Below are 23417 nucleotides of genomic sequence, written 5' to 3'. Positions count from 1 at the left end.
AATCACTAATGCCGCTTTTCCACTACCAACGCAGCCGAGTTGGGCTGAGCCGTGCCGTGCTGAGCCGGGCTGAGTCGAGCTGAGTGGGGCTGTTGGAGTTGCATTTCGACTACAACCGCGCTGAACCGTGCTGGCTGGAAGTGGGTGGACACATTGGGTGGAGTTAGTGAAAGTGGGTGGACGTCACATGATGTTAGGCGGCGCAAACAGTGACATCAGTGAGCTTTTAAGCGGTAGTCTCACGACCCGGATAGTAAACAATAAACATGGAGTCGTTAGTGTTGCTGGTCTTGGTGCTGTGGCTTGTTGTCACCGACAACGCCAACAGATACTGGCAAGAGCGTATAGATGAGGCGAGGCGCATAAGGCTTCAGAAATTCTCGTAATTCGTCTTCTTCCGGGTTTACGGTGTTTACAGATCCCAGCGTGCTCGCGGGGCGTGTGTGGACACTCCTCCTCACCAATCAGTGCATGGGAGTGTCTGCTCACGCCCCTAGCCCCACTCGGCTCGGTTTGGCTCGCTTCAGCCCTACTCCAAAACCGTGCGAGTTTTGGGTGCTGAGCAGGGCTGAAGCGAGCTGAGTCGTGCTGCTCTAAGGTAGTCGAAACGCGAGCCGTGTCGGGCTGAAGCGAGCTGAAAAAGGGTAGTGGAAAAGGGCCATAAGTTTTAACTTCATACAAGCTGAAGTTCTCTTCCCCAAAAAAATAAAATAAAATACAAGAGTTCTCATACGATTTACTTTCAGCTTTCTACTTCTGATAACAATTCCAAAATTACACTGAATTCTCAACCCTGACCACATTTCTGCACATAAAAACTGCAGGAAAATTCAGCTTTGAGAAATGCTTTCTTGGGATCGCGTACAAATGCGTCTTAACAAGCGCGCTGCTCACATCACTCCTGTTTTACAGCAACTGCACTGGTTGCCAGTTATCTCCCGGATCAAATACAAAATCTTGCTTTTAACCTATAAAGCTCTTCATGGTTTCGCTCCTTCCTATCTCTGTGAGCTAATTCATCTGTACTGTCCCTCCCGCTCCCTCAGATCTTCTGTCTGTGGACTTCTGACTGTTCCACGTTTTAAACTGGCATCTATGGGTGGCAGATCATTCAGTGCTGCTGCTCCTAAACTTTGGAACTCGTTAGCACAATCGCTTCGTGACTGTTCCACACTCTCTTCCTTCAAAGCTCACTTGAAAACTTCTCTTTACCTCACTACTCCTTCCTAGTTTTTTTTTTTTTGGTGGTAACTCTTTTGTAAAGCGTCCTTGGGTTTGTGAAAGGCGCTATATAAATTGAACTTATTATTATTATTATTATTATTATTATTAACAACAGCAAGGCTTGAACTGTCACTCTCGTATCCCAAATGTTCTTTTGGTACCAAATCTTTGTGATTCTATTGTAAACGGCTCCCAAGATTACACATTTTCTGAAACCCCGAACACGTATTCCGATCAACGATGTCTAAGAACTGCTTCGGCAGCATCAGTTTACAAAGCAAGCGAGCACGGTAAACAAAAAGGTTCGAATTTACTACTTCTCCGCTCACTTAGCGGCCATTTCTTCTTCGTGTGAAGGCCTCTGATGAACTGTTAGAGGAGGGCTAATATAATCGTACCCCTAATAACAATAGATATGACGAACAGCCTTGCTAAACGTTGTGTGAGCAGCGAAGATAGCGTGACTTTTTACGCTTCGCTTGCGAAACAGCAATATCACACGATGGAAAATTCTACGAATTCAGTAGTGATTTGGAGGAAAAAGAGTATTATGAGAGAAACCAGGAGGCGCTGGCTGAAAAAAAGCAAGGGAAAGGATGCAAATCTTGACAATAAATGTGAAAATATCAAAAAAAAAAGACCACACCCGCAATGCATTCTGGGTACGAGTTAAAATGAATAATATAATCGATAATCTCTCAAAATGGCATTTGTTCTCATGATCAAATCTAATAAATCATTATTCTAATGACGGATTTTCTGAAATTGTTCATTTTTCTCATACGTTACACCTTTGTACCCCTGGATCCTGCAACTGATCTAACGTATAGCCTGGTAGTTAAGTGCACGGTTCTAGAAACAAACAAGAAGACCGAGTCATCTATATCCCCCGCCCTATATACCAAGTTTCAAGATATTAATGTCACATTTTCCAAGTTCTGCTGCAGGAAACCAACCCGACCTCTTTACACTGACCTCAGCAGCCCATGGCATAAACCCACCAGACCTTTGGTCCAGCTGAGCTAAAAATTAAAATCTCTCACATTTCTTGCAATCAAAAGGCACATATACATTACTTAATCAACACACATACCAACTTTCAAGACCATCCCACTCATAGTTTTCAAGTTCTGCTCCGGAAACAAAAGACTAACGTGAGACTAAGTCTGAAATTGTTTCCATGGAAACATCTCATCTCATTATCTCTCGCCGCTTTATCCTGTCCTACAGGGTCGCAGGCAAGCTGGAGCCTATCCCAGCTGACTACGGGTGAAAGGCGGGGTACACCCTGGACAAGTCGCCAGGTCATCACAGGGCTGACACATAGACACAGACAACCATTCACATTCACACCTACGGTCAATTTAGAGTCACCAGTTAACCTAACCTGCATGTCTTTGGACTGTGGGGGAAACCGGAGCACCCGGAGGAAACCCACGCGGACACGGGGAGAACATGCAAACTCCGCACAGAAAGGCCCTCGCCGGCCCCGGGGCTCGAACCCAGGACCTTCTTGCTGTGAGGCGACAGCGCTAACCACTACACCACCGTGCCGCCCTCCACGGAAACATGAAAAATTAAAATCTCTCTTTCTTAGTATGAAAAGGCACATCTACATCACCTTGTTAACATGTATACCAAGTTTCAAATCCATATCATGAATAGTTTTGGATATATGCTCCAGAAATGAACATTGCTCTTAGAAACCAATACCCTGTCCACACTAGGGATTTTGTACCGATACGATACTACTTTCGTAGCGCAACACCTGTCCACATTAGCAACTATACCGGTACTTAGGGCTGCACGATTATGGAAAAAATGATAATCACGATTATCTTGATCAAAATTGCAATCACGATTATTAATCACGATTATTCTTGATGTTAGGGAAATCACTTAAATTTTATTTCACTATATTCAAACAAACAATATGAACAGCTTTCAGTGCAGAATGAAATTTAAAAGAGAAATCCTGATTTCCAAATGACAAATAAATGAAACTTATCCAAGAAATTACCAAAGGATGAAGGAACTGAAAACTCAATTGCAACAATTACAGAGCATTATACTGAGGCCTACAAGTTTTTAGCTAGAAAGACCAGCCTATCAACATGCTCTGGCTTTAAACATGAGCGAAGGCAGGTCACAACATTGCCTCCAGTGCTAAATAGTCTGTTGTTCCGACATAGTTAGCTTTTCTCTCTCACCTCAATCTGTTACCTACTCTCACGCTCTCACCCCTTGAAGAAGATAGCGCTGCACTGAAGCTCTGCGCACTTGGCTTTAGTGTTGTGACGTTCGCGAACGAACCGATTCTTTTGAACGGCTCCTAGGCATGAACGATGAGAACCGAGTCTCGAGCTGGGGGAGCCGTTCTTTGTCGTTCTTTTTCTGTACTGTTTCAGATGAAAAAGCTTTTGCCCAAGGACAAGAAGTAGGCTAAACAGCATTTACCTTTTATTTATTCAAGTTTTATCTGTTTGCCTAATAATTCAAATTGTTGTGTATATAGTTTATAATGTTGTGTAATATTAATGATAATATTTTGGGAAAACTACTTTGCACGGACGTTCATTTAATTTATTCTATCGTCATTTTGTTTGTTCTATTTTTGTGTATTTTATTTATTTATCTGTTTGTCTAGTTGTATCTATTTTTCTAATAATAAATTTTTTGCATTAGTTTGTTTTTTCCTATTAAAATAATCTTGTGTTCTTGTTATAACTTTATCTATTTATCTGACTGTTTAGTTGTATCTATTTTTGTTACAATTTCAATATTTTTAATATAGAAAGTGTTTTTTTCTATTAAAATGTTCTTGTGAGATAACTAGCTCTTGTGTTATATTTATTGTAGTTGTATCTATTTTGTATCTCAGACTTAAATATTTTTGTAAAACAAGTGTTTTTCTATAAAATTCTTGCGTTCTTGATAACTATGTTCTTGAGTGGGTTCTTTTTTTGTTTTTTTACAGAAAAGCCGTTCTGCATGGACATTCATTGAAGCCCTCATTGTTTTTTAATGGTTATTTATGAGCGTTTAGGGGTTACAATAATAATAATGTAAGTCTAGGTTGCTTTATATAAAAGGTATGTCCAGAAATATTGATGTCACTGTCTAAGCAGAGGGATCTGGCTTCTTTAGACGCTGTCTTCTTAAAACTGAATAAATATTTAAAAAGAGCCAAATGAGCCAGTCTTTTGAACGGATCACAAAGATGCAGATCCCATCAAAGAGCCATAAATCCCATCTCTACTTGGCTTGCTTGCTTATTTAGGCGGAGTAATGAAACCTTACATGCGTCAGTTCGCCCCTAATGGTTTGGCGGAGTACTGGTCAAAAAGTGCTTGATCAGATATGCAGCAGAGCTCGCATTTTAAATGGAAATAAATCGCGATTTATTTTATTTAATCGTGGCAGCCAAAATCGCGATTTGATTAAATTCAATTAATTGTGCAGCCCTACTGGTACTGTAGCGGTATAACTAATCAGTACGAAACCCACAAATGTATGGGTTTCGTACCGGTACTGTAGCGCTTCGCGTAGTGTGGACAGATGAAGCAGCTCTGTATCGATACAAATATAATACGCATGCGCAAAGTCACACACCTCAATCGATGTCTTCGCTGAATAAAATCATGAAGAACGGAGATTCGTTTTCTTTGTTTCTTTCTCAACTGCCTCGCGCGTTTTATACGATTCGACTGAATAAATGACCACCAGAAATACAGACTGTACATTGACAACAAAAAGCACACACACGTTGTTTCATCCGCCATATATTCTCAGAAGGAAGTTACTCGGTAACCACGGAAACATTTCGCGCACACGCATTTCAACTACCGTGAAAGAAAACCGCAAACATTTCTCACTAGTGTGGACAGATGCACTAAACTGTACCGGTATACTTTGTATCGATACAGTTATACCACTTTCATACTGGTATAAGTGTGAACACAGCACAAGTCAAAAAAAAATTTTTTTTTTCTGTAAAAATTTGAAAAATACTTTTTCAAAAATCCAAAATAGCAAAAAGGTACCAGTTCACATGTTGCTTGATATGTATACAAAGTTTCATGAAGATCATCTTCAGTAGTTTTCAAGGTATGGCCCGGAAACGTGACCAGACGGACGGAACCCGTTTCTATTCCCTGCCCAAATGAGTTAGCGATTTATTATCGTTTACTATGTAGCACATGGTATTTGCTTGTTGGAGGAAGGGGAAAAAAAAACCAAGCTACATATCCAATAAACCTACTTGCCTTTCAGGCAATTCTGAATAATATTCAAGTAATAATAATTCTATTAATAAAAACACTAATACTCCAGACACTGATGCTGCTAGTCCTGAGTGTCCAGGATAGTAACTTCTGCACCCTCGAACTGTATGCAGCAATTCTCCATGCTTCCCTGTTTCTATAGCGACGCTTCCTCGGTACGTCTGGGACACCTGAGTTTATCAGCTGATTCTTTTCTTTTGCTCTGCTACCGAGACGTCAGCCGAGAACCCATCCTGGGCGAGCTTACAGCTGCAATTAGAAAGTAGCTTACATTCACGAACATGAACATCTGTGAAACATGGTGGTGGTAGTATCATGGGTTGGGCCTTGGTTTACTGCATCTGCCCCAGGACGGCTAACCATCATTGAGTTCTGAATTATTCCAGTGAACTCTAAAGGAAAATGTCAGGACATCTGGCTGTGAACTGAATCTCGAGAGAAAGTGGGTCACGCAGCACACGAGTAGTTCAACCAAAGAATGGTTACAGAAGAACAATGTTCATCTTAAAGTGCATATCACAGGTAAATTCAGGAGCAAGATCAATGTAATTCTCCTATTTTATATTAAACTTTGGTCAAATATCTGTCACATTTTTGCATTTTGTGCAATTTTTTTTTTACCTTGCGCAATATGGAATCAATTTTGTGCCAAAATGTTCATACAATACTTTTGAAATATCAAACAAAAACGACAAATCAAAACGCACAAAGAAAAAGTCAATTTTTTTAGACTGGCAAACAAATTATTCGTGTAATCGTGCAAAATATCAGTCTATTACTCTTCAGAAACCTTTTATTTTTGTTCCGCGTCTTTCTCAGTTTTGCTTGACGTAATTTATTTTGGTTGCGATTCCAGCTTTCTCGTTTGCGCTCCCTGACTTTTTGCTTGCAGTTTTGGCACAAACTTCACGTGTGGGTGGGCTGTCCAGGAACGCATTCCCATTGGCTAACTTGTGTTTGACTGACAGCTACGCTCAGCCATTCCCTACTCGGATTCTGGCGGACTGTTTGACGAGTGACCGATCCATTGACGGTAAACAAGGATCGAGTGGACTTCAGTGGCGACTATGATATTGAATTTACACTTTGTTGAATTAATTCAGTATCACAGTCGCCACTGAAGTCCACTCGATCCTTATTTACCGTCAATGGATCGGTCACTCGTCAAACTGTCCGCCAGAATCCGAGTAGCAAAGGGCTGAGCGTAGCTGTCAGTCAAACACAAGTTAGCCAATGGGAATGCGTTCCTGGACAGCCCACCCACACGTGAAGTTTGTGCCAAAACTGCAAGCAAAAAGTCAGGGAGCGCAAACGAGAAAGCTGGAATCGCAACCAAAATAAATTACGTCAAGCAAAACTGAGAAAGACGCGGAACAAAAATAAAAGGTTTCTGAAGAGTAATAGACTGATATTTTGCACGATTACACGAATAATTTGTTTGCCAGTCTAAAAAAAAAATTGACTTTCTTTTTGTGTATTTTGATTTGTCGTTTTTGTTTGATATTTCAAAAGTTTTGTACGAACATTTTGGCACAAAATTTATTCCATAGCGCAATACCAGAAAAATTCAGTTGAAATCAAGCCATTTGAGGCGAATTGGTCCGCCTCTGAAAAAACTTGGCATCTGGATTTCCTGGGAAACATCGATTCTCGTGACGTCGCGTGCGGGACGCCTCCTTCTGAATCCTACGTCAGCACTGGTTTGTTTATGAGAAAACGACCTGGTGGTTTTCTGCAAATTTCTTCAACGTTATCGCGTAATTATTAAAACGGTTAACAGATGTATCGTAGGAGGATGTAGCAACACCAGTCTTGATGGGATTAGTACTCATCGTTTCCCAAAAGACCGGACAATGAGAGAGAAATGGGAGCGCTTGGTCTACACAGGCTGTGCACTGAAACCGTGCAAAGCTCGCACAGCCTGCTGGCGCTTCCGCAGGTGACGTCACGAATCTGGCTCCAGACTCCCTTGGGATTTTTCCAGACGCGTTTTGTTATTTTATTTTTTTCTGCTATAGACCCTTTTCAGTCACGTGACCTTCGTAAACGTGACCACCATTTTGGACATGTAGCGGACTTCGGCTCGAATTGGTTTGAATGCGAGGAAGGCGACAAACGGAGAACATACAAGAAAAAGGAGCGAGATACAGAAAACACCTTCGCTATCCAGCGATGTAGGGCATTTACAGGGCGAGCAGAGGGAGAAATAACAGTAACGACACATTAGCAACGCCGTACAGAAATAACGGTTTATGGCACAGACCCTTTCGGTTCTCGCTCATCTAGCTGCTACAATGACTGCTTAGACTGCAACAATAATACCTAACACACATTTAAGTATCCGTCGTAAAGACGTGAAACTGGTCGAGTGACGAGTGAGTTCATTGATAAGCTCACACAATCTAAAAGTAGACATACCATCACACTGCCCTGGCGCTGTGTACAGTTTCCCTTCTATGGTTTGTGCACTCGCTATTTGCCATTACTTTCTCCAACCGCTGTTAGAGATTACAGGGAACGGCCTGGATTTAAGAGACAAATACATGTTCCTCTTGTTTTGAACACTTAGCCCATGTTTACATTAGACCGTATCAGCGGATCATCAGATTAACGTTTTTAAAAGCGATTAGTGTGCACACAGCAACACCAATACACGATTCGCGTGCACACAGCAACACCAATACGCGGATGCGCTCGGCTCCGCAGGCATCCTGCGCTCCAAATCACTCCGCCCTGAACAGCGAGTGCCCTCTGGAGGGTGCGCACTCCGGCCCTGCGCAGCTCACACAGCGCGCGAGTGAAGTGCACGAGCCACGATTCAGGACTGAGCCGCTGTGTGTGTGATCCCAGCGCAGATCGCTTACCACTCGCAAGTGGAAGGATGGCAAGCCTAAAGACAATCGTTTTTTTTTTTTGTTACATAGTCAAGAGAGGTGTCGGATCACTGGATCCAGTGTAAATAGCTGCCGGAGCCAACGCCCGAGGTTCCGGAGCGCGCTCCGGCTTGCTCCCCCTCAAATTAATCGCTGTTTGTAGGACACTGCCTCTGATCTGTCCTACAGTCTACCAACAGCAAAGGAACACAACGCTAGCTAATGTTGTTAGCTAATAGCTACTACAGAAGAACAAAGAGGTTACAGTGGGTTATTTTAGCCTATTTGGTTACACACTCGCCGCCACAGAATGTTAACAGCAATGTAATGTCTTTTCTGGCTAATTTTATTCGTCTTACCTCCAACAAAGTGGTCACTACACAAGCGCTGGTATGCCGAGGGCTGCCAATCTGTTAATGGCCGCTATCCATCTTCTCCGTCGGGATCCGATAAAATGATAACCCTTGCCTTGTTTGTTGATGGTTACTACATCCAGGTGCACAACAATATAGTGGCATGATGGAAGTCTTGCTGAAAATAAACACTTTCTTTGCTGCCGTTCCTCAATGCTGGCTGTGGTAAACTACTGGTAGTACATGTCCAAAATGGCAGCCGCGTTTGTTGTGACGTCACGTGAAAAGGGTCCATAGACAGATGGCCTTGTGCAAAATTACCCTTCTGGATGAGTGTGTAAAGGGACATACTTTCATATTAACAAAACATACAAATTGGTCCAGGATACGCGCTTGAATCTGATAGAAATGTTGTGTGAGCAGTTTATATGAGGAAACCCACCAACATCCCAGAGCTGAAGCTGGTCTGTTCAGAGAAATGGGCTAAAATTCTTCCAAGCTGATGTGCAGGACTGATCAACAGTTACCGCAATAATGCGGTCACACCAGGTACTGAAAACAAAGGTTGACAGACGTTTGCCACTCACAGAGATGTAAGATATTGCATGACAAATGGTCATTTATTTATCGAGGATGTTTAACTGGGTTCTCTTTATCTACTTTTCAGACTTGTGTGAAAATCTGATGATAGTTTGGGTCACATTTATGCAGAAATATTAAACGTTCATAAACTTTCAAATGCCACTAATGTGCTGTATGTACAGTATATTTCTGACGATTTCAGAAAACGCAAAATAAAATAAGACTTGTGCACCAGATCCTTTTTTGTTTTGTTTTCTATTAAAGATGAATGTTGTATAATCATTCTGCCACGGGAAAATAAATCACTGAAAGCCTGATATTGCCACGACATTCACATTCGTGTATGAAAACGTCTGACTGCAGCTGTGGGTCAGTGACCTTAATAAAGCCGAAAAGAAAACAGGTGGATAAACGAACGCTGAGCCCTCTTGCTGTGCTTACCCAGTTTATTCTGGATGGCCTGCAGGATGCTGTCCGAATCGCACAGCATGCAGGGTGTCGTGGTGCACACCTGGACGTGGTACTTCCCCACTGGCTGCCGGTTGAACATGGTGTAGAACGTGGCTACCTCGTACACTCTCATGGGGGAGACGTCTAAGATCTCAGCTACCTGGGAAGTTTAAAAATACCACGTTCAGATGATTTTCAAGGAGCTTCCTTGAAAAAAAAATAAAGTTCTGGCCATCAGCCAGAGCAGAGGAGTAGCCTGCTGAGGATTAGTGCTCGGAATGAAATGTATAATACAACCCCGATTCCAAAAAAGTTGGGACAAGGTACAAATTGTAAATAAAAACGGAATGCAATGATGTGGAAGTTTCAAAATTCCATATTTTAATCAGAATAGAACATAGATGACATATCAAATGTTTAAACTGAGAAAATGCATCATTTAAAGAGAAAAATTAGGTGATTTTAAATTTCATGACAACACCACATCTCAAAGTTGTGACAAGGACATGTTTCCCACTGTGAGACATCCCCTTTTCTCTTTACAACAGTCTGTAAACGTCTGGGGACTGAGGAGACAAGTTGCTCAAGTTTAGGGATAGGAATGTTAACCCATTCTTGTCTAATGTAGGATTCTAGTTGCTCAACTGTCTTAGGTCTTTTTTGTCGTATCTTCCGTTTTATGATGCGCCGAATGTTTTCTATGGGTGAAAGATCTGGACTGCAGGCTGGCCAGTTCAGTACCCGGACCCTTCTTCTATGCAGCCATGATGCTGTAATTGATGCAGTATGTGGTTTGGCATTGTCATGTTGGAAAATGCAAGGTCTTCCCTGAAAGAGACGTCGTCTGGATGGGAGCATATGTTGCTCTAGAACCTGGATATACCTTTCAGCATTGATGGTGTCTTTCCAGATGTGTAAGCTGCCCATGCCACACGCGCTAATACAACCCCATACCATCAGAGATGCAGGCTTCTGAACTGAGCGCTGATAACAACTTGGGTCGTCCTTCTCCTCTTTAGTCCGAATGACACGGCGTCCCTGATTTCCATAAAGAGCTTCAAATTTTGATTCGTCTGACCACAGAACAGTTTTCCACTTTGCCACAGTCCATTTTAAATGAGCCTTGGCCCAGAGAAGACGTCTGCACTTCTGGATCATGTTTAGATACGGCTTCTTCTTTGAACTATAAGAGTTTTAGCTGGCAACGGCGGATGGCACGGTGAATTGTGTTCACAGATAATGTTCTCTGGAAATATTCCTGAGCCCATTTTGTGATTTCCAATACAGAAGCATGCCTGTATGTGATGCAGTGCCGTCTAAGGGCCCGAAGATCACGGGCACCCAGTATGGTTTTCCGGCCTTGACCCTTACGCACAGAGATTCTTCCAGATTCTCTGAATCTTTTGATGATATTATGCACTGTAGATTAGGGTTGGGCGGTATCCAAATTTTGATACCTCTGTGTTTTCCCGAGGTATACGGTATTACCGAGAAAAAAAATAATATTTTGTTTCGGCCTACTGTGTAACGTGCGCCTATACCGGCGGACCTTGTCCAGACCTGCGCCTATGCCTCAAATGTGCTATTTAAAAGCAGCATAGTGAATTGTGTGCATTGTGGTATGGATTAAGCAGCAAAGCGAATTTTGTGCATTGATGAATGGATTAAGAGATATTTCAAAGCATCACACGCAACTCTTCCTTCATCTTGAAAATAGCATTCAACTGTCGTTTACACATGTCTGCGTTGAAACGCCATTTGCAGCACTATTTCACCTACTCCATAAAAAAAAAGTACACGATGAGCAGGATCATACCCTTTCAAGCATGGGAAATAAAAAAAGAAAAAGAATCAACCAACACCCAAGTCCGTTTAGACTGCGCGATAAACCATATTCTTCAGCGCAAATGAGGCGAACCTAATTCAAATGCGTGATAGCTGCACAAGGCAAAATCATATGGGCCCACGTCATGCCATGGCGGGGAAATTAATAATCAAATGGCCTTACCTTGCTTAAAACGTTGTCTTGATCACATAACTCCTTACAGTTATTCCACTTAAATCCATACGGTTTAACACACCCAACAAAGATAGCAAGCGCATTGCTAATTCCCACCAGAAACCTAACAGTTTACGCTACGATGTTTTCTTCCGTTTCTTCAGTAGATGACATTTCAAACGTTTATTACCCACATCCCAAATGTCATACGTTATATTATTTTACCTTGTTGTTACTCATGTAACCTACTCAAAACACAACTCATTGGAGAGATCTCATGGAAGTGGAGTACCCCAGGCTATGGTGTGCCTTAGGGGACATATTAGACTTTTTTCGATTTTGCGCGGTCATTTACATTATTGCTGGCTCTTCCTTTTCGTTTGGTTTGAAACCAAAATGCTGCCACACTGCCGATGTTGTTTTTTTTTTTTTTTTGCCACTAACTCGTTATCTTGACTTGTCATCTTTCAACCGTGGTCTCAGTCTCTTGCGAAGCTTTCTGTCAGACTCCAAATGTCACGCAGGGTTGCCATGGTAACGACATAAACAACCCTGCACGCGATGAGAACTTCTTTAGGAAATTGATAGAATTAGTGAAAATACGATCACACAGTTATTCGGGATGATCTTCAATTTATTATTTTATATTATGACCTCATGTACTCCATATTTATTTAGATATTATATATTTTTTTAAAATGACGGTAATGAGACCGATACCGTTGGTACTTTTGGATACCTCGGGATACCTTCTTACCGTAATACCGCCCAACCCTACTGTAGATGATGATATGTTCAAACTCTTTGCAATTTTACACTGTCGAACTCCTTTCTGATATTGCTCCACTATTTGTCGGCGCAGAATTAGGGGGATTGGTGATCCTCTTCCCATCTTTACTTCTGAGAGCCGCTGCCACTCCAAGATGCTCTTTTTATACCCAGTCATGTTAATGACCTATTGCCAATTGACCTAATGAGTTGCAATTTGGTCCTCCAGCTGTTCCTTTTTTGTACCTTTAACTTTTCCAGCCTCTTATTGCCCCTGTCCCAACTTTTTTGAGATGTGTTGCTGTCATGAAATTTCAAATGAGCCAATATTTGGCATGAAATTTCAAAATGTCTCACTTTCGACATTTGATATGTTGTCTATGTTCTATTGTGAATACAATATCAGCTTTTGAGATTTGTAAGTTATTGCATTCCGTTTTTATTTACAATTTGTTCCAACTTTTTTGGAATCGGGGTCGTACACTCACTGACCACTTTATAGCTCAAATGTACTATGTCATGAGTGTCCGCCGTGATGGCGGATATCCAAAGCAACTAGGACGGCAGCCGCTGAAAGCGTGTCTCTAAACAGTGCTGAATTTTCTCAGTTACCACGATTTGAACGCCCGAGCGAAGATTCGATACCAAGAGAAGGTAGATGTGTGTGGTTTTGACCCGTATTATTTAAAAAATTCGGATTTTTCTAAAGATAAGACGCTTCTACCGACCACTGAGTCCCTAGATATCACATTCTATCTGGTTTGGCAGACTTCGTGGGTCGACAAATTTCAAACGAAGGTTTATAAGTCCATGGAAGCCGATAACAACTTCGTCTCTGGATGGGTGAACAAATACTTTATTAATTAAACCAGTCAACGATGATGAAGCAGTTGTACTTGCAAGGGTAAGTTAGGGCTTCTTTTGCATTTAGTTGACTTCTATGTGTAAACAACAGAGCAAGTGTGGAATTTTGACAAGTCTCTAGCTTTATAGCTCACAAATCACATTTCAGTTTATTTCAGGTATCGTGACAATTTAATAATTATAAAATAACAACGACCGAGTGAACCACGACAACAGAACGCTCATTTTATAGCAAGATTCCAGCAACACGGAATAAAATTCTTCCATGATATTATCGAGAAAGCTTTTGAATCTCACCTGAGATGAAACGATCACCGCAAACACGAGCTGTTTTGGTTCTAGCATCTGTTCGATCAGCCCTGCTCATCTCGTCTCCGTACCAAACCTCAGAGTTTCCTCGCCCTATTTCCGAATCACGGACGCAATTCTAAAAAATCGGAATGCGCCACGGTCACGAGTACTGTTGTGACCACAACCGTATACAGCACAAAGAACGCTCAAAGCAGTGGGAAAAAGAGTTGCGCACGCCTGACTGTTTTGTACGGAATGTCGCTTGACCCCGCGTTTGTATATCCACCAACGTGGCCGACATCCGGGTTTCTATTTTGCTTTGACGTCACTTGCAAGTCAAGGATTAGGAACAAGTTTACACCTGGTCATTCATGCAATTGTCTAATCAGCCAATAACGTGGCAGCAGCACAAAGCATTAAACCAGATGATCAGTGAACACTGGAAAAACGTCACCTGTTTTTTTTGTTTTGAATTGGGGTTTTTTTTCCCCGTCATCTGTGAACTTCTGCTGTTGTAGCCCATCCACCGCATGGATCAACATGTGTGTTCTGAGATGCTTTTCTGCTCACCACGGTTGTAAAGAGTGGTTACTCGAGTTACCACAGCCTTCCTGTCAAACACCTTCAGAACTGCTGCTTTCTGGCTGTTTTTTTTTTTTTTCACCATTTTAGATCAACTCAAGAGTCTGTTCTGTGTGAAAATCCCAGGATATCATCAGCTTCTGAAATCCTCAACCCAACAATCATGGCAGTCTTTCGGACCACATTTTTCCCTTCATTCTCATGTTGAACGTTAATTGAAGCTCTTGAAAGAGCTTCCTGCACCGGGGTGCTTTTCATGACTGGCTGATTGGATAAATGAAGTGCGAAGGCGCCAATGAAGGTATTATTTCACATATACACAACCGTTCAAAAGTTTGGGGTCACCCAGACAATTTTGTGTTTTCCATGAAAAGTCACACTTTTATTTCCCACCATAAGTTGTAAAATGAATAGAAAATATAGTCAAGACATTTTTCTGGCCATTTTGAGCATTTAATCGACCCCACAAATGTGATGCTCCAGAAACTCAATCTGCTCAAAGGAAGGTCAGTTTTATAGCTTCTCTAAAGAGCTCAACTGTTTTCAGCTGTGCTAACATGATTGTACAAGGGTTTTCTAATCATCCATTAGCCTTCTGAGGCAATGAGCAAACACATTGTACCATTAGAACACTGGAGTGAGAGTTGCTGGAAATGGGCCTCTATACACCTATGGAGATATTGCACCAAAAACCACACATTTGCAGCTAGAATAGTCATTTACCACATTAGCAATGTATAGAGTGGATTTCTGATTAGTTTAAAGTGATCTTCTTTGAAAAGAACAGTGCTTTTCTTTCAAAAATAAGGACACTTCAAAGTGACCCCAAACTTTTGAACGGTAGTGTATTAATTCCACAATAAGTTCTAACCGCACAGAGATTATAGAAAGGGCAACACAGTAGCTGAAAACTACACTGAGCAAATTTTTTAGAAATCCTTTCCTCTCCTGTCGCTGAAACTGGGCCAATTTCACATGAACTCGTAATTTCGAGTGGGAACTTCGGAAATAATTTTGATAACCGATTTGGGATGGCCTTCAACCTTTCCACATGGCGAAGAAGAGGACAGTTTCAGTAGTGGATGGTATGGAATAATTGTATTGCTAAAAATTAATCATTACCTGTTGCTTATGTACATAATCCAGGGTTTTTTCTAGAAAAATTTAGTATGAGGGCGCTCACCATGGCAAGGGAGCGAAGCAGGGGGGGAGATGGTGCCGGTTGTCCCCCCCGCCGTGCAAAGCCTTTGAAAAATGCTCCAATGGGACATTCTGAGGCTATCTGAGAGGGAAATTGTAACAAATTGTTTGTCAACATTGAAAAAGAAAGAAGTAAACTTCTTCTGCCCCGGACAGTCTTTGGCTTTCTTCCGCTTCGTGCTGCGGGATGACATCTTTAAATGCCCAAGTGTCAACAAAAACAACTCGCGAACTACTTCTGTCAAAAGCTCCCGCGCCGGTGGGTGAAAGGTCATTCAGTCTCGAGAAATCTCGCTCTACAAGTCAGCTGACCTTGTAGTAACCCATGTCAAATCTCGCGAGAGCAGCCGCGACAAGTAAACAACTAAACAACATGGTGCCTCAGTCTGGAAAACGCCAATTCGGATTGTTTTTGCACCGTCTGGCGGTGTATCTACTATGATTGGAATATTTTTGGAGCAATTATAACGTATTTGATGATCAGACACATTGTCACATAGTGTTGCTGGGATGTTTTCACAGAGTCGGTAAGGGGGCGCACGCTGAGAGTAAGAGGGCGCAGCGCCCCTGTTCCCCCGTTTAGACGAAAGCCTGATAATCTGTTCTGTAATCTGTGTACACGTCACTTTATATACAACGACGCTATTTATCGTTCCATCCACAGCAGCTGAAATCAGATTTCCCCAAGAAGGAATCCTCCAGCCGCCATTTTTCATTTCACTCCGACAATAAAGCGCTTGAACATGACATGCTCGCAATTCCGACTTCGACAAGTGGGAAGTAGGGCCTTCTGGCTAGCGCATGAAAGCAGCCTCAATGGCTGAGAAATCCCGTTTGGAAAACTTTCTTCCAGTCTGAAATTCTTTTGTGTTTGGATGTCCTTTCTGCCACTCAACACTGCAGATCCTGTAGGCGGAGCTTCACGAACAGGGACTGGAACCCTTGACTTGCAAGTGACGTCAAAGCAAAATAGAAACCCGGATGTCGGCCATGTTGGTGGATATATTGTACAAACGCGGGGTCAAGCGACATTACGTACAAAACAGTCACGTGTGCGCAACTCTCTTTGTTTTTCCGCTGCTCTGAGCGTTCTTTTAGCGACGCCATATCTTTGTGCTGTATACGGTTGTGGTCACAATAGTACTCGTGACTGTGGTTGAACAGACGTTAAAACCAAAACAGCTCGTGTTTGCAGTGATCGTTTTCTCTCAGGTGAGATTCAAAAGCTTTCTCGATAATATCATGGAAGAATTTTATTTCGTGTTGCGAGAATCTTGCTATAAAATGAGCGTTCTGTTGTCGTAGTTATAATTTTAACACCTGTATTACCGTCTCGCTTCGAGGAGCGCAAGCAAAATTATACGATAGAAGCAATCCAGACTGGGCGCCCAATCAGAAAATGGGCTGCGTTTCGTCCAAGGTCGGACTTGATTCTTCGGCAGCCAAACCAGATAGAACGCAATATCTGGGGACTCGATGGTCAGTAGAAGCGTCTTATCTTCAGAAAAGTCTGATTTTTAAAAAAATAAATAATATGGGTCAGAACCACACACATCCATCTTCTCTTTGTATCGAATCTTCGCTCGGCCGTTCAAATCGTGGTAATACTGAGAAAATTCAGCATTGTTTAGAGACGCTTTCAGCAGCTGCCGTCCCGGTTGCTTTATATATCCACCGTCATGGCGGACGCTCATGACGTAGCACGTTTTGAAAGCTTTCTCGATAATATCACAGAAGAATTTTATTCCGTGTTGCTGGAATCTTGCTATAAAATGAGCGTTCTGTTGTCGTGGTTCACTCGGTCGTTGTTATTTTATAATTATTAAAGTGCTGATGACACGTTTTTGACATCTTTGGCGATGTTTTATAACACAAAAAGTAATTCCCGATCCATATATTAATTCACGAAGGCGCCTATTTTACAAGTTATGATAAAAACGCGGCTATTTGGGCAAATTTGACAGGGCTGCAGCACCCAGGAGACGAAAGAGGAGAAGGGGCTATATGACGTCAGCGAAAGAACCTTCCTCCTAACTTACCAGTTTGTTGTTGATGCGACAGGTGTTCAGTTTGTCATTATTAGTATTATATATATATAAATAAAAGTTATTATGCCTTTGCGTTGTGTTGCTGGCTTTTGCTCCAAAACCCACAAGGATGGGGTAAGTTTATTCAAGCTTCCCAGAGATCCCGAGCTGCATGCGAAGTGGGTGAAGCAAGTCAGGCGCACTCGTGACAAGTGGGAGCCCTCACCAACATCCGTCCTGTGCTCTGAACACTTCAATTTGGATTGTTTTGACACCCTTCCCAGCTTAAAGGAATCTCTTGGGTGTTCAGTTCAGCACAAACGTGTGTTACTACCATCAGCAGTGCCTACACAGTGTTGCCAGATTGGGAGGTTTCCCGCCCAGTTGAGCGGTTTCAAGTGCATTTTGGTGGGTTTTGAACATATTTTGGGCTGGAAAACGTCAGCAGTATCTGTTGCCAGATCTGTTGCCAGATACTGCTGAAGTTTTCCAGCCCAAAATATGTTCAAAACCCACCAAAATGCACTTGAAACCACCCAACTGGGCGGGATTCCTCCCAATCTGGCAACACTGCCAGTATTCCGGAGGGGGTCTACTAGTAGCTATGCCGGATCCAAAGACAGTCCTCCTGTCAGAACATGTGTTGTGAAACGACATAAGATAAAGGTACGTAGAGCTATAGATTACATTTATGATTATCATGTAGAATCATAAAGTCGGCGTGATATCAGTCGCGTATTTGCTTGTGAAAGCTTGCGGCTTTCATGTAACTGCCGCCTAGCAACGAGAGGCAAAGGGTAAAGAGGGTAGGCTATCATAGATTCTATTCGGAAGAGATCAACACAATTATAGACTCCCAGAAGAGGAAGAGCTAGCACTAGAGAGTTCACCGGCGTTTTCATGCGCCATTTCCATTGAGTAGAACCAGAGTGGAACAGCCAGTGAACCGCAGCGTGTTCTTCCGCTGACGTCACAACATGGCCGCGAGCCACGGACCCAGTTTTCTTGCGCTGTGCAATTAAAAGTTGGATATTTGCGTAACAACAGCTTCTTTTCACGTAATTATAACAGAAATCTAACATGTTTGCCATGTTGTATAGTTTATTTAAGAAATTGCAGAGAGTCATGTTTGTGTCATCAGCACTTTAAATTGTCACGATACCTGAAATAAACTGAAATGTGATTTGTGAGCTATAAAGCTAGAGACTTGTCAAAATTCCACACTTGCTCTGTTGTTTACACATAGAAGTCAACTAAATGCAAAAGAAGCCCTAACTTACCCTTGCAAGTACAACTGCTTCGTCATCGTTGACTGGTTTAATTAATAAAGTATTTGTTCACCCATCCAGAGACGAAGTTGTTATCGGCTTCCATGGACTTATAAACCTTCGTTTGAAATGTGTCGACCCACGATTTGTCTGCCAAACCAGATAGAATGTGATATCTAGGGACTCGATGGTCGGTAGAAGCGTCTTATCTTTAGAAAAATCCGACTTTTTAAAATAATACGGGTCAAAACCACACACATCTACCTTCTCTTGGTATCGAATCTTCGCTTGGGCGTTCAAATCATGGTAACTGAGAAAATTCAGCACTGTTTTGAGACACGCTTTCAGCGGCTGCCGTCCTAGTTGCTTTGGATATCCGCCATCACGGCGGACGCTCATGACGTAGTACATTTTGATCACGAGGTTGCAAGTCATCTATTGTTCAAGTGTCAAACACGACTGTAAAAAAAAGATTAACTTTATCTAAAGCGTCTTTACCAACCAGCAATCCAGTATACACTCAGTTTTAACAAATTAAAAAAAAAATCAGAATTAATGAACAGGCAACAAACTGAAAAATAAAGTTGACTTTCTCAAGTATAAAATAAATAAAAATTATTTACACTGCATGTGTGTATTCCCGGTACGTTTTCTCGAAATTCTCTAAAAGGATGGAATTATAGGAGGAGTGATATTATTATTCGTTATTAGTGTTGTTAAAATGTTATGAGGGTAAATTGAGACAATTATAAAAACTGGTTGGTTTTTAAATTATCCAAATTATTATAATTGGAATAACAGTTTCTTTCTCGACGCTTTCATGGGAATTGGATGAGGTGTCGTCTTTTTTTTTTTGTATAATTACTCCCACCGTCAAGCTGTGGTTTACCTTGTTCATTGCTGAAATGGGAAGCCAGCCATGCTGCCTCTGAGCCAGGTCCAGGATGGGGATGGTGGCGGCCTGCTTGTGACCCTCAGGGTAGTTGTTTATTATGGCTTCAACTCGCTATCACAAAGAACCCAGTAACACCAGTTAAACAAAACGCACGACTACACCGAAAATCATGATGAATACAGTGGTCACTTTTTTTTTTAAACATAGGTTTTACCACTTGTATACGGGTCAGCCAAGATCAGATGGACCTTATAGGTTCCAAAATAACAAAAAACCCAAGGTTACCCAAAATGGTCAAAACTGTGATATTATGGGCTTGAACATATTGGGGTCCCATACCTAAAATTTCATGTAGCATTCTCTTTCCGTTTTGAAAATATACCTCATTTTTGGGGGCGTCGTGGCTCAGGTGGATAGGGCGCCGTGCCGTGGATCCGGGGACCCGGGTTCGGTTCCGGCCCGAGGTCATTTCCCGATCCCTCCCCGTCTCTCTCCCGCTCATTTCCTGTCTCTACACTGTCCTATCCAATAAAGGTGAAAAAAGCCCAAAAAATATCTTAAAAAAAAAAAAAAAAAAGAAAATATACCTCATTTTATACATGCCCCATTCTGCTAGGTTGTTGACGTTACGGACACTACATTAAAAGATATAATGGGATAGATCCACTTAAAACACCTCAAAAGCAAATGTTGATGGGGCAACGAACTGTTATGCCATAAAGTGCCCTGTCGAATGTTACAATTGAGTATAGTTACATATATTTGCTGGGTCTTCTAGTTATGTGACACGTTATCAGGGACCCCGATATTAGACAGAGAAACACAAAATTTCACAACACTTTATTAAAGCTCCAATTATTGGGCTCACAAAACATCATTTTATGCATAGTATCGGCTTATTATACTCGTTCCTTAATTAATTGACAGTTGGTTGTCCTTTCCATCAAAGATTACATAGCTTCTATACTTGTTGAACAATGTTACACATAACGTTACGGACACTACACCCGTTACGGACACTACATATTGCAAATATATCTAATATAACAACTAAAGACGTATGAATATGTAACTAGAGCCCTACATGAGGCCAACAGGACCAATGCATGTCATAATCACCAAAAATGGTAAAAAATTCTACAGCATTCCGTTACAGCGAGACCGTTATGGACACTACAGAAAACAACGGAAATGACACGCAAAATCTTTGGCATGTGAATTTTGCAAACATATGCCCCCAGCAACAAGGTTTTTGTATCAAATCATATCACATACTACATAAAATGTCTGTATTTAATTTAAAGTGTTTATTAAAATGCATTAAATAAGATTTCTCAGGCCATTTTCAACTTTGCAGTGACAAAGAAAACAAATTAGGTTCAGCACCCCCCCACTGACAAAACTATTGTGAAAGATTTCATTTTTATCGGAATTCCGTGGTTCAGCTGTCAATTTGTTCCTTAAAAATCTGCTGATTTACTAAAACAGTGTTTGACAAATTATTGCCAAGTTTAAGCAGCAATGTTGCATTCTGGGGTATTAAATCAAATGAACATGTGTTACATGGTGAAAATGTGCAATATGAAGAGTTTGTCTGATAAAAAAATCTGAAACATGGATTCAGTGGTGGTAAATTATGATCTGGCTTTGAAACGTCATACATTGGCAATGATAGTCTACCATTACAACATATGAAACAATTTAATAAACATAAATAGAAGGCTGTTACATAGTGTTACATGATCTCAAACAAGTAGGTACATCTGATTGTGGCTGACCTGATACCATAAAGGGCTAAATAAGCAACTGTACGGGACAGATTTGCCAATTTTTCCATAATTACATGAGCACTGGACTAAAATTGCGCATGGTGATTATACAGTCGGCATTTTTTCACTCAGGGTACACAATTGGAGAAATAAGATGTTATGCAGGTGTATTGAAAAAAAATAGTGTCAAGTTTCTTGTATTAAACTTGTTTACATTAGTGTCATCGGATCACCACAGAGAACACTTTTTACATTTTGTTTCCATGTTGATTCATTTTTTTTGCGCCTTTTTGGTCCATTTTAGGGCTGTTTTGGCATGTTATACTGTTCCACTGTACATTGAACTATATAACATCATACAAAATCCCACATTTCTGGTGCATTTTGTGCTATAAGATCGATATGAAATGATAATGTAGTATCTCTGCTTAACTTAACACATGCCTATAAAGGAGTCATTTATCACCTGGCAAAAATTTCGCAGTTCTTTAATAACGTGTCCGTCGTTATGCCAAATGACGTTTTTGGTCAGTGTTTTCAAAAAGGAACCCAAAAATTCAATCACTGATTCTTTTAATGGTGTCCATTTTGGTAGTTTCAATCTCTATATAGACCTCTTGCAGTCACGTGATCGGAATGTAGACAGCCGCCATCTTGTCGGTCAACAACACAGCTGAATACTGCTGCACTCGTGTACAGAATGGATCAATTTCAACCGACGGACTACACGGCTCATTTTTCTAATGAACAGATAACTAGATATATGTCTAAAATAAACGACCTACAGATTAGTGACCCTTATGGCTTACCGGACGGAGTTTTCATGACCGTGTCAGTGGATATTGAACTGCCAGAGGTGGAATACCCAGATGTGTATAATTACCTCATTAACTTTCCCTCGCTGTTCAGTGGTGAAGCACTGCGTGCTTATAAATCTCTGGACAGTTATCTTTACAGAAATTCAGGATTTGTCAGCCGCCCTCAGATGTGGCATCTTGTAAACAAGAAAATAACAATCCTCATTGGACGGGTAAGTCACTTAAGTATTGAGTACTAGTACTGATACTAGATATATCAGTAGTATAGCACTGACCAGCCGATAATGGTTGAATATTTTATTTTATCAGTTAGATCAAGTATCAGTAGTCTATCACCATTACTGTATATATGGTATACCTGCTTTATGAAATAAAAACGTATTTGTCCAGTTTAATTTCTTTTGCTTTTACCATAATTAGCAATACTGATAAATCATAACTCTTAGAATTATAGATGTGCTCATCTACGTCATAGATATTGGGGGCGGGGCTTTGCGGCATTGTGGCACGGTAATATTTGGGCGAAAAACAACGAAAGTCAGTGCCGGTTAGACGGCGGAAATATGGCGTTTGACCGACAAGATGGCGTCTGTTTACAATCTGGATCGGATGTGACGTCACATGCAAGTGCTCCATATGTAGGAATAATGTAGCCTGGCTAACGCGACTTCAAAGCTCTCCGAGCATTTGGTCTGGCCAAGCTATTAAGCCAAACCGTTTCCCAGAGCGCGTGGTTGACCCGCCTCCCTGAAATGCCTCAGTTTGCTACTGGTCGAAGCCAGAAAAGGCTGTGACGAAGCTAAAACCAATCACATCACTCTTTCCTCTGACGTATGTGACGCGACGGGGCTAACTGGTAGATTAAACTCTTACTGAAGCCGGTCGGGAGCAAGGCGAAAACGTCCTTCCTTTCAATAAATACCTCCAGGGCTGCTCTTTGCTCCGTTTCCAATGAGAACTTGCTCCATGTTCGTAATGTTTCTAGTGAATGAAGCGCTTCCGGCATAGATTCTGTAAACAATCTATGGCTTCCGGTCGCAGTTCTACTACGTCAGTGCCTTGAACACGCCTCTACCCAGGGCCGTTGGAGATGCTCAAAGTTGATTGGTTCCCGATTTTTCAGGAGCTTGGAAGAGCTGTGGATAGCCTGCCTGGCCAGACTAAGCTCGCA

At 41.6% G+C, this 23417-nt stretch overlaps 2 protein-coding genes across 2 annotated transcripts in view; one reads left to right on the top strand and one right to left on the bottom strand.

The window, feature by feature from the left end:
- Positions 1–23417, top strand: part of acss2l (acyl-CoA synthetase short chain family member 2 like) — a 146160-nt gene that overhangs the window by 28492 nt on the left and 94251 nt on the right. The window lies entirely within an intron of this gene.
- The window catches only part of ndufv2 (NADH:ubiquinone oxidoreductase core subunit V2), a 62862-nt gene that overhangs the window by 18136 nt on the left and 21309 nt on the right, over positions 1–23417 (bottom strand). The window contains exons 4-5 of the mRNA XM_060906201.1: positions 19654–19770; positions 9757–9925 (exon numbers count right to left, since the gene is read on the bottom strand). Coding sequence (XP_060762184.1) covers positions 9757–9925; positions 19654–19770 — 286 coding nt within the window. The remainder of the gene's footprint in view (positions 1–9756; positions 9926–19653; positions 19771–23417) is intronic.

This window comes from Neoarius graeffei, chromosome 23 (assembly GCF_027579695.1).
Source record: "Neoarius graeffei isolate fNeoGra1 chromosome 23, fNeoGra1.pri, whole genome shotgun sequence".
NCBI lineage: Eukaryota > Metazoa > Chordata > Actinopteri > Siluriformes > Ariidae > Neoarius > Neoarius graeffei.
The sequence above is the reverse complement of the archived record's forward strand: the minus strand, read 5'-3'. Positions and strand labels throughout refer to the sequence as shown.